Source organism: Belonocnema kinseyi, chromosome 2, assembly GCF_010883055.1.
Source record: "Belonocnema kinseyi isolate 2016_QV_RU_SX_M_011 chromosome 2, B_treatae_v1, whole genome shotgun sequence".
NCBI classification, from domain to species: Eukaryota; Metazoa; Arthropoda; class Insecta; order Hymenoptera; family Cynipidae; genus Belonocnema; species Belonocnema kinseyi.
In genome coordinates, this window is record NC_046658.1 from 108315216 (window position 1) to 108327120 (window position 11905).

Consider the following 11905-nt stretch of genomic DNA (forward strand, 5'->3'; position numbering starts at 1 on the left):
ATCCTAAATTCCAGTGAATACAGAAAATTGACTAAAATTATAGTAAACAGAACTTAATTGAATTGAAAAAAAAACAATTAATTAAATAAAAATCGAGCGAATTTAGAGAAATTTAAATAAAATATAAAGAATTCTGTGAAATGCATAAAAACTCACGTGAATCGTCCAATTTTTTTTTTCCATTTTAAACGTTTAAAAGAATTGATTAGATTTAGATCGAATCGAGAAAATATCAAAAGATATAAAGAGAATATTCAATGAATTGAGCAGAATTGAGTGAATTTAGAAGAATTGAATTGAATTTTTTAAAAATGCAAAAAAATCATTTAATTCAATATGGATTAAATTAAGAAAAATTCAAACTAGTTCAAAAGTTGAGTAAAAAAACTACAAAAAATTAAATGAATGAAATAGATTTAGAATAATTCAAAAGAATAATTCTGATACTTAAAAAAAGAGAATTTAAAAGAATTATTTTTTGAAGAATTCAAGGTGAATTCTACATGAATTTAAATAAGTTGAAAATTTTGTTTTTTAAAATCGAAAATACTTTACTGATTTCAGTGCACCAGGAGTGAATTTAGAAGGCTTCAAGACACTTTAATGCCACTTATACAAATATAAAAGAATATAATTGAAAAAATGTAAAAAATCAGAAAATTTCAATCGAATTGAGTTAAATTGGCCAGAAAAGAATTGAGGACGAATTCAAAAAGTAAATTGAAGAAAAAAAAGATTTAAATAAAATTCGAGTGAATTTAGAAAAATGCAAGGCAAATGAGAAGAATTCGATGAAATTCATACAAATTCAAGTTAATTAAAATAATATAATTCTTAATAATTAAAAGGAGTCTACAAAAAAAAATGAATTGAGTGAATTTAGAAAAGTTCAATTAAAAATAACTCAGGGTACTTTTAAACCATTTAATGAGATTCAAAATAATTTAAAAGAATTGAGAAAAAATGAATCAGAATTTACGGTGAATTCCAAATAAATTCAAATGAATTGAAAAAAAAACAAGAGAATTTAAAAAAAAGAGTTCAAGGCAAATTCAAAGGTATTCAAAAGAATTTTTTGTTTAATCAATAAAATTCCGAAATTTTGGGGTTTTCTGTTTCTATGTATGGAAAGAAGTGATTAAAGAAAGAGAAGTGACCACAATAAAATAGTTGTAGAGTGATTGCAATAATTTTCTCTTTGTTTTTTTACATTTATTTTTATTATTTATTTATTTCTTTTTTTTGAATAAAATTGTATTCAAATGAGAAAAATTCTTGTAAATCAATGACCTATATCGATTTAACAGCAAATTTGAATAAATAACCTCAATTAACGCGGAATTTCCAGGCATATATAAAATGAACTCACTTTAAAAATTCCAGACACCTTCGGCATGAGCACCTCCTTGTGCAAAGCGACAATCTGCTCGACTCCCCTGAGTAAATATTTTTGTGCCTTCGTATCGCCGTGTGTAAAGCGAAGAAGCAGCAGGCGATATTTCTTGATTTGTGCGGCGATGCCTTGATCGAAGAGCAATTCTGCGAGAACCAACGGCGCTTTCGTCTTGATTTCAAGACGTTCGGCCTCCGAAACCAGCTCTTTGTGATTGTCCAATTGGCCAGCGTCACGACGACACTTCACCAGCTTGTAAAAGATGTCCATACGCTCCTTCTCCGACTTTTCGAGATCATCGCTGATGGTCATTCCCTTGGCGCCCTCCGTCAAATCTTGCAGACGTGCTCGTACGGCCTCCTCGGAAACATCAACTGCCCACTGGGAGTCATCATCCTCTTCGCTGGCCATCTTCTTCGGAGCTTCTACCACAATATCTGTTGCATTTTCGCTATCAGGGGATCCTGAACGATCACCGTTGACATCACCGTTCGCCTTTTTGGAACGTTTGGCTGCAAAGATTGAATTCCATTAAAAGATATCAATAAAAAATACAATATTTTATAGTTAGATCCTATACAATCCCTGTGTCGGAAAGTTCAGAAAGGCCGGCGTTGAAAACAGTGGGCGCCGTTTGAATCGTAAAATTTTGACTTGAAATTTACCACTAAGCTATAAATTACTTATTTATGTTATTTGCTACAAGTGTCTGGTTCCGAAATTCCATGACTTCCAGGTTTTCCAGGTATAATTATGAAAATTTTGCAGGTTTCCTTTTTTTTTTAATTCAGCCAATTAAATTGAATCGTGACAAATTATAATGCAATAATAATGGTTTATCAATAATTTTTATTGCATTCAAAACAATTTTCAATAATCTTTGTATCCAAGTGAAAAAAAGTATTCTGTAATCATAACTATATATTTTTTGTGTTGTTATTCGGTTAAGAACAACTGTAGTGGAATTAGTTTGTCTATAATGAAATTTATCAAAATTTAATCAGTTCACGAATTTCTTCTTTAACCTCTTCCACTTCTTTTCTCATTAAATCCTCCATTTTTTTTCATTTTGTCTGATATTTGCCTTTTCCTTAAGTTTTCTTTTCCAATTTTCAAATACAGAATTCGATATTAGATAATAAACCATTAAGATTTCGAAATATTATTCAGTTTCAGTAATTTTTTCAAAATTCCATGACTTCCAGGTTTTTCAGTCACTTGTTTTAAATTCTATGACTTTTCCAGCCTTATTAAACTTTTCTTTTAATTCCATGACTTTTTCAAGTCTTCCTGCTTTTGTAGCCACCCTGCTATCGAATTACTCTAGATTACCTCTTTACACAGAGCTAATTTTAAGCCACCTCAACAGGCTCAAGCCAATTTTCTGCTACAAAGATTTAATTTTTAACAAACTAACGAGTTTTAAACCAAATAGTTGAATTTTCAACCTAGACAAATTAATTCTCTAGAGAAAAAGATAACTTTTGTACAAAATACATAAATTTTCAAGAAAATAGTTTAAATTTCAACTAAAAAAGATCAATTTTTAACCAAAGAGATGAATTTTCAACTGGAACAGTTAAATTTCCAGTTCAAAAGTACATTTTTACTCAAAAGCCAAAGATTTTTTAACAAAAAATGTAATAGTTGATATTTAAAAAAAAATTTAATTTAAAATAAAAAAATTTGATTAATTTTAAACCAACTGGTTGAAATTTGGGGAAAAAATTAATTTTCAAGAAAAGATATTTTAATTTTAAAACAAAACTTCAAGCACTTTAAAAATTTCAAAATACATAAATAATTCAAAATAACTTCACTTATATTATCGTCATTATGGATAATAAGTTCTTTTTAATTGTTCATTTCTAGATTGAACAAAATGAGAGTAATAATAGGGTGGCCGTTTTAATCGAAGAAAAAAAGGACTAAAAAACATTAAAATTTTTCATTTGAAGTAATGAAAACTGAATTCCAAATTAAAGCACTGAAAATGGAACGATTGTTAATTTTTAAATTAAACCTTTAAAAACTTATAATTCAGAAATGTTACATGCAAACGCTCAATAATTTACACACATAAAATGAAAGCTTTTAAGACTTTCTAATTTAATTTTTTTTAAATTAAATGCTAAGTAACTGCAAAATTTAAAATTTTACACATTTATCAATTCAACCGTTCAGAGAATTCTTATTAAAAAAATGTAAATCCATGTTATCAAAATAAAAAGTTATCCTCTCTTTCCACTCATATTAATAAAAATACTTAAAATAAAACAGGCCCCTCTTACAATTCAGTACAAAACTGAAAATGAAGTTTCCCCTTTCATATTAATGTTAAAAATACACCCCCCCCCCCCTGCCGATTACACAAAAAAGGTTTAAATGAAAAAATTAACCTCTTCCAATTCATAAAAATATGAAAACCGAAATATCCTTTCTTTTAAAATTATAATTGTGAAAACTAAACATTTTTTTTATACACTGTAAAAAAATATTTGTGTAAAATTACAAAGTTTCGGAAAATAAAATATTTTATCATTGTAAATATCACACTCTCCACTGTGTGATTTTACAAAAGTACGTGAAATTACATTCTCCAGCGATGTAAATAAAAGGACCCTCGAACAGCAGTGTAATATTACACACTCGATAAAAATAAAATTACACATTCTCTCATAAGGGAAAATTCAGTCGCAGCGTGTAAAAATACCATGCGTCGGTAAAATCACTTTCCTGTGATTGAAAATTACATCGAGATTTTTAATTTTTTCAAAGATCTTTAACTTTACCCTGGCGGAAACTGTAAAATTTTTGATTTTTATTTAATTTAAAATTTAGAATAATTAATCAAATAATATGTGAATACGAAAGCTTCTCTCGTGTTCGTTGTTTATCGATGCCTTCATCCTTCAATTTTGGAGCATTTTCATTTTTATGCGAGAAAATTGACAGCTATGTTCAACTTTTTTTCACAGCTTTCAAACAAAGTAGACCGAATCCGAGCTACTCCTATTTTGCCTTTTACATTTTCTGCTATTGGAACGGAAAAAATGCGGTTATTCAAAACGTATATTTCGTATTTTTTATGGAATATTTAAACATCAAAAAAATACCCATAGTACCTTATGGGTTTTGGGTAAGTGGTAACGTGTCCGGCTTGTGTTTCTTCAATCTCCATGAAATTATACGAAGTTTGAGCTTTCGAGTGTTCGAAACCTGTCACCCTGATAAATTCTATTTTATTTTATTCTTTCACATAATAAATTTTACATTTTCGCATGTACAATTATCGGCCGAATTGGAATATCACAACAGATTCGTAAAGTTACTCCGATACACGAGGGTCTTTTTATTTACATCCACCAGAAATGTAAAATTCAATAGATTTTTTTTTACAGTGTACATAATATTAATCCATTTAGGTTGATGTAAAAAAAGTCATTGCCAATTAATAATTGGTCAACTGCCATTCATACACAAAATTCAATACTGTCTACATTGATGATTTAAACAATGAAGTAATGAAAATTGTAAACGTTCAAATTTAAAATTTATCACTATGAAATTTTAACAATTCAAGGTTTTCATTTCCCAAACAATTCAGTTTCAAATTATTTAGTTTTTAAATTTAATTTATAGTTGCTCATTAAAAAAAAACAGACAAATATTCTGAAATACAAAAAATCTTTCTTAATATAAAAATTTCAAATTGAATGGGTTCAAAATCGTATATTTTAAACTGAAACATAGTTTGAATACAATTTTTAATTGAACACAAGTATTTAATTACGAATCTATTTCAAATTATTTTAAAAAATTTTAAAAGTTTATAAAATTTAAATGGAATTTTTGTTTGACAAGGCTATTGCTCAGTTATTGCTCAATTCTTAACAGTTCAGTTTTTAAGAATCGTTCATTCATTTGTATTTACAGTTGATCAACTTGAAAAGTTTTTTTACAACACAAATTGAAATTCAAAGGCTTTAAATAGTTAATCGTTTACGTTTTCGAAAAGTCTTTAAATTTAAAATGTACAGCATGATTCATCTATCAGGGGTGGCCACTATTTTTTAAACTTTCGACTCCCAGTTTTCTCTCGGTTCTCCCGGGAAATACACGTTATTTCTCACGGTTTAAAAAAAGCCTAACTGACTATTAAGGCTTTTAATATGATATTTCGAAATATTTAATAGCGAAATGGTCGCCAAATTTTTAATATTTGAATTTAAAAGTACAATATTGTAAAATTTAAGATTCAAAACCTCCAAAAATTAACCTAAAAATTAATTTAAGAAAAAACTTTAGTTTCAAGGCCTTAAAAGATTAAATTTTATCAGAATTCTACAATTAAAATTATGGACATTTTGAAGACGATATATACAGGGTGATTTTTTTTAACTTAAAACTTTCAAATATCTCGAAAAATAGGCACTTTATGAAAAAATGTTATGAATCAAAAGTTTCAAGTTAAAAAAATCATGAGATTTCTGTCAAATAAAAAATCACTCTCATTTTCACCGTTCAAAATTGAAGAATTTTAAATGTTGCGAGAAATATTGTGATCAGGTACAGTTCCCCCGGCTTTTTTTCCACAAAAATGAAAATTTTTTTAAAATGAATTCGGAGATGCTACAAAATATCATAACGGACGTCCCTGGACTCTTTTTTAGGGATAATAATAAAAGAAATTTATTGTGCTAAATAAACATTTTATGCATCTACATTATTTGGAGGTTACGTCGTTTTTCATATCTGCCTTTCCGATAATTTCGAAATTATTTATGAAATAAACTTTTTTGATTGCCAGCAAACAAGGTTAGTTCCGGGAGATTAGTTACATGTTCGCTATCATTTCCCAGATTTTGAAGACAAAATATTTCTTATCCTAGGAATAAAGCCGGGGGAATCTAACACTGAAAAAATCTACGCTAATTCCTAAGCGCTATGCAAATTATTCACATTTTGCTCAATTAAAACTTTTTTGAATTAACCCACAAAAAAGTGTGTGGGCACGTCCTCCGTTAGCATATTCGCTATCATTTCCCAAATTTTAAAGATAAAATATGTATTATTCTAGAAAAAAAACCGGGGGAACTTAAAACTGGTAAAATCGACAATTTTCTAAGTATCACATGCCCTTAACTGACATTTAAAAAAAGTTGAAATCGAAAACTTATTTTAAATTTCATTATATAATGTGACATGAAATTTGTAGAATTTAAATGATTGGATAGATTTTTGTTTAAATAATTGTTATAATTCCCGGTAAAAAAATAAATTCACTCTCATTTTCCGGTTCAGTGGCCACCCTGAAAAATAATTTGAAATGATACTCACCACGCTTGCCCTCAGTGAGAGAACTGCCTTGAGCCGCAGGATTTAAACTCGGCGGATTTTTCAGGATATAAGTGTTGAGCTTATGATTGCTCTCGAGCAGACCATGATGACCGCAGGCTTTGCAGCCCTGGGAGATGGTTCCCTTTTTAGCACTGACCAAGAGTTCAGTCTCAGGATTGTCACACGACGGGCAGAGCACATACTTTCGAATAAAACCATCCAAAAGATCCTGCAACTTGATCGCATCGTGCGAGCCATTCACGATAAATCTCTCATTCTTGAAGTCAAACTGTGTCTGTGCACCGAGTTCACATCCAAAGAACTTTGTTGGATAAGTGGCCGGTCGGCCGATGGCTTTCGCCACTTCTACCATATTAACAATGACGGTCTTTATGCCATTTCCCTTGCCCTCGACTTTCGCCTGAATCCTGGGCATTTTGTAGCGATAGAACGCATCGCTGACGCTGCGATTAACATTGACGCTCCCCATGACGACGGCTGCTTTCGCCTCTTAAACCTTGCAAGCTCGTAAGTTCGCCCGAATGATAACTTTTGACGAGACGTTGTGATGAAACGTTGGCCCAACGTGATTCGAATATACCCTCAAAGCAGTTTTTCAATTCGCTCGCTCCACTTTCCCCGCTGTCCTCGTGATTTTCAGGTGGGTAACGTCTTCCTTCTTGGTCTCCTAGATCTCCTTGACTCGCTTCCCAGCGACAGTTTGAACGCCGATCTGAGACCTTGTCTGAAAACGGCTACCAAAGGGTAGCTTGAAACGTATCGCGTCAGGATGCTTTTCGTTTCTAGCGATTTGGAACGCCACACTACCCAATGACGACAGTCACGTTTCTCTGAACGGCTGCAGCTTTCGATGCCTGTTACTGAAAAAAATAAATAAAATAATTTATTTAACTATATTAAAATTTGAAATTCTTTAAATTACGATTTGTTTTCTACAATATTTAAATGATCAGGAAGGATTTGTTAATACAGTGGAAAAAAATTTATATAATTTATAATTTAATCAATACAAGAATAAATTGTATTTACTCTCGCTTTTCGTTGCCAAAAATAAATTATTATTGAAGCTATAGAAATAAATTTTTCATTAGAAACTTAGAATTTTGCACGTGTAAATATATAGTTTAAAAAATTCAATTTAATAATAAAAAAAAGATTAAAAAACAAACTAAAATTTCGATGTTTCCAAAAAATTGGAATAACTACGAAAATAATTAACATTTTTCAAAGTTCTTTAGCTCATTTTAAAGCTAAGTCTCCCTAGTATTTAGCTAAAATGTCAATATATTTGTTAAATTTCAAATAATGATTGTACACGCCGAAAGACTTACAAAATTCAAAACAATATTTTCATAAATATTACTAAAACTTATTAAAATTACATTTTTGATTTTGTTCAACTTTTAAGCACCAAGTTTGACCATACAGCAGGATCTAGGGGAAAAAATACATAAAATATCTGAACAGGCAGAAAAATACCATAGAACATTTTTTTAAATGTTATTTATTTCTAAAGTTATACCAATTTTTCGAAAACATTTAAAATTTAGACACTTTTTGTACAATGTCTTTATAAAATTGACATTTTGCCTTCAACTTGGGTCTACTTAAGACGCATAATTGTACTGCTTTTCACCGGTAGATTTTAAAGATCACACAAGATTTCCAAAGCTTTCAAAAGAATTGAAGGAATTTCACAGATTTGGAATTTTTTTTAAAGAAGAATTTTCGACAAAAAAGATAACTGTAAGAAAATAGTTGACTTTTCAAAAAAATAATAAAATTCTCCACCAAATAGAATTCTGAACCCAAAATATAATAGAAGACTTTTTAAATAAAAAGATTTTAAATGAAAAGAATGATCTTTCAAACATGAAATATGAATTTTTAACCAAGAAAGGCGACTTTTTTTACAACAAAAAAAAAAGAATTTTTAATAAATAAGGATGAATTTTCAACCAAAAAGTGAACAGTTAAATTTTCAACTAAAACGATGGAATATTCAACTAGATTAATTTAATTTTCAGTTTAAAAATTAATTTTCAAACATACAAAACAAACTTTCATTAAAATAGTTCAATTTTCAGTTAAAAAAATAGTGACTTTTCAACCAAACAAATATCTTTACAAAAAAGCATAGCTTGCAACAATGTAGTGGAATTTTCAACAAAAAAGATGAATTTTCAACGTAAAATGTAATATGCGTAGTAGTTGATATTCCAAACGAAAAACAAAAATTCAACTAAGAAAGATATGCCAGTACAGGGTGTCCAGCGATTCTTAAGAACGAAATTCAAGGTGTTTCCCAGGTTTTCCAGGTCTCCTATTTTTACATCACATAATGACAATTTAAAAAAAAAAGCAGAAACACAAATAAACAAATACATAATTTTTTGCGAACATTGAAATCATTGAAATCTTTTGTAATCTTCTCAAAGTTGTTCAAACCTTTTGAAAAAGAACATCTTTGAAATATTTGTAGTCTTAGAAATCAAGTTTACTCTTTAAAATCTTTAAAATGTTTTAAAATCTTTGTAATATATTTGAAATCTGGCGTACACGCCTTTTTTAATCTTTAAACCCCGTCAATTCTTTGTAAAATGTTCAAAATCCTTTTAAATATTTTTAAATCTTTGAAACACTTTAAAACCTTTTAAAATCATTAGTAATGTTGTCATCTGATGTACACTAAAAAACCCGAATGGTGAAACCCTGGAAAAATCTATTATACGGCCATGGCTCATTTTACTTCTAAAACTAAATTAACATGGAAATTTTCAGCTTATAATTTTTATAATTTGCAAGTTGAATATCACAAGACGAAATAAAAAAACTTATAAATTATTCACAACATTAAAGCCCGTTCATTGCAATCTATAAAATAATTGTTAAAGTCTACAAAAAATTCCTAGAAATCTCTGCCTTTATTCCGTAATACATAATACATAAATTATATATAGATAAATAGAAAATTGTTTAGTAGCAAGATTTCTTCTTAAAGATATTTTTATTTCCTAATAGACCAAAATATTTGCAATACTTTTCGCATTTCAATAAAATAACTGTTAAAAAAAAAGTTAATTCCAACTTCTTTTGAAAGTTTTCAAGGTTTCCCAGGTCGCTGGACAACCTGTTAGTATCAAACTTTAAACATACTGTTAAATTTTCAGTACAAACATTAATATCCAACCAAAAGAACGAACTTAAAAAAATGAAATCCAGTGATATAAAGCTAATTTTACAAATGAAAAAACATAAGTTATTTAAAATAAATAATATAATTAATTATAGTTATTTATAATTTAAACAAATGAAGACACTTCCTCGAAAAAATGTCCTATTAAAAAAAAAACTTCCTGAAAGGTTTTATGGACAACTATAGTTACTAGACAACTCGCCTGGAAAATTTTGAGGTCCTGTGCTTAGGCAGGACCAAATTTAAAAATCGTTGGGTGGTATCTTGGTGCAGGGTTTGCCTCGATCTGGTGGGCAGAGGGGGGTAGTCTTCAATGATCATACACGCTGCCTGTCCGTTGCTCGGGCCCGTAAGAAAATGTGAATCCCACGACGTCGTCGGTAATTCACTACTTAATCGTAATAAACGATTATTCCAAGCGATGGGGATGATGCTGCCGTCTGTGAGACACCTGGACAATGTCCTGCCACCGCCGCCTTTACTGTACACCGATCCTTTCCTTCTGGATGATATCCTGGATGTTTCTGAAACAAACAAAAATCGCTCTAATTAAAATAATCACCAAAATAGTGACAAAAATTATTTCAATATTCCTTAAAGGACCTTCTATTTTATTCATCTACAAAAATCAGGTCTATAATATGTCCGCATATTTCTTGATTGGCCAAACAAGTCTGCTAAAAGCATTCGTAAACTGAATCATCAGAGAGTGGCTATGGATTTCGCAAATATTTCATTTGTAGGCTGCAGGTTTTCAATTTCGGGGTTGTCATTAGAATTTTTCGTCCTCTATTACTGTATTTTGTATTACATCTGCGGCTAACGATCATTGAGATAGTTTTCGCGAGAACCAGACAACTCTAGGATCATGATAGCGAAAATTACTCGCGGCCTTTTTTTCGGAAAATAGATTTGCCTTTTGATAGCCAAGTCAGAACTGCGATTAACAAATGTCACAAATTTTCATAAAACAAAACAGTGTCAAAATCCTCTGTCACCCTCCTGAAGTTACGCAAAATATTAACAAAACAATCATGACTTTACACTTACAACATTTCGTAAATTAATCATTCAACATGTAGATAAAATATTCATTTTTCAAGCACTTTTTACAATATTTTAAAACTAACACCTCTAAAAAGACTTCGCAGGACAGGGGGAAAGATTAAGCAACTGCGTGTTAAAATCCTCAGATTTTTATTATTAAAAAAAAAGGATTTAAAAATCTATAATAAATCATTTTTAAATATTTAGAGTTCTGCAATTTTTGAAATGAAATCTCTTCAAATTCTTTGGAAGCTTTTAAAATAACTTTCGAGTATTTAAAATCCTTTGAAATTTGTCCAAATCCTTTATATCCCTTGAAACTGTTGAAATTCGTAGGAGTCCCTTGAAATAAAATTTAATTTATTCCCTAAAATTATCTAGCAATTAATTAAAATCCCTTAAAATCGTACAAATCCGTTCAAATAAGTAGAAATCATTATATATATATATATATTTTTAATTTATTTTACTATTAAAAAATTAAAACCGTTTTTTACTTAAAATTATTTGATCCCTTGGAATTTAATCATTGCATTTAGTGCTTAGACAATTTCTAATTATAATAGTTTGAAATTAAGCAATTTTGATTTTGTAAGATTATGCGAGCTCAAGAGACGTTTTAAATTCAACATTTTTCGAATAATCAATTGATACATGTAAATTTGGTAAATATAGACAATTTTTAATAGAAAATTTAAAAAATATTACTATTTAAAGTTAACAATAATTATGGAAACTGTCGAAGGATATTGAAAATTTTCAAATGATTTTTAAAGATTTTAGTTTATTTTTAAATATTCCTAAGAATTTCTAGAGATTTAGTTTCAGCAAATTTAAGAACTCTATGTTTAAAAATTTATTTATATATATATATATATATAAATAAATAAATTTTTAAACAGTTTCAG

General features: G+C 29.1%; 2 protein-coding genes across 5 annotated transcripts in view; both read right to left on the minus strand.

Moving 5' to 3' along the window:
• The window catches only part of LOC117183142 (eukaryotic translation initiation factor 5), an 11468-nt gene extending 4209 nt beyond the window's left edge, over window positions 1-7259 (minus strand). The window contains exons 1-2 of the mRNA XM_033376345.1: window positions 6734-7259; window positions 1370-1905 (exon numbers count right to left, since the gene is read on the minus strand). Coding sequence (XP_033232236.1) covers window positions 1370-1905; window positions 6734-7223 — 1026 coding nt within the window. The 5' untranslated portion in view covers window positions 7224-7259. The remainder of the gene's footprint in view (window positions 1-1369; window positions 1906-6733) is intronic.
• A 225-nt stretch (window positions 7260-7484) lies between these two features.
• LOC117183144 overlaps window positions 7485-11905 on the minus strand; it is a 19850-nt gene continuing 15429 nt past the window's right edge. For 2 of the 4 annotated variants that reach the window (XM_033376347.1, XM_033376348.1), the window contains 2 exons: window positions 10153-10474; window positions 7485-7614 (listed from right to left, as the gene is read on the minus strand). In XM_033376347.1, coding sequence (XP_033232238.1) covers window positions 7575-7614; window positions 10153-10474 — 362 coding nt within the window. In that variant the 3' untranslated portion in view covers window positions 7485-7574. Of the gene's footprint in view, window positions 7615-10152; window positions 10475-10553; window positions 10898-11905 lie in introns of those variants that run through there. The other 2 variants (XM_033376350.1, XM_033376349.1) reach the window with 2 other exon arrangements.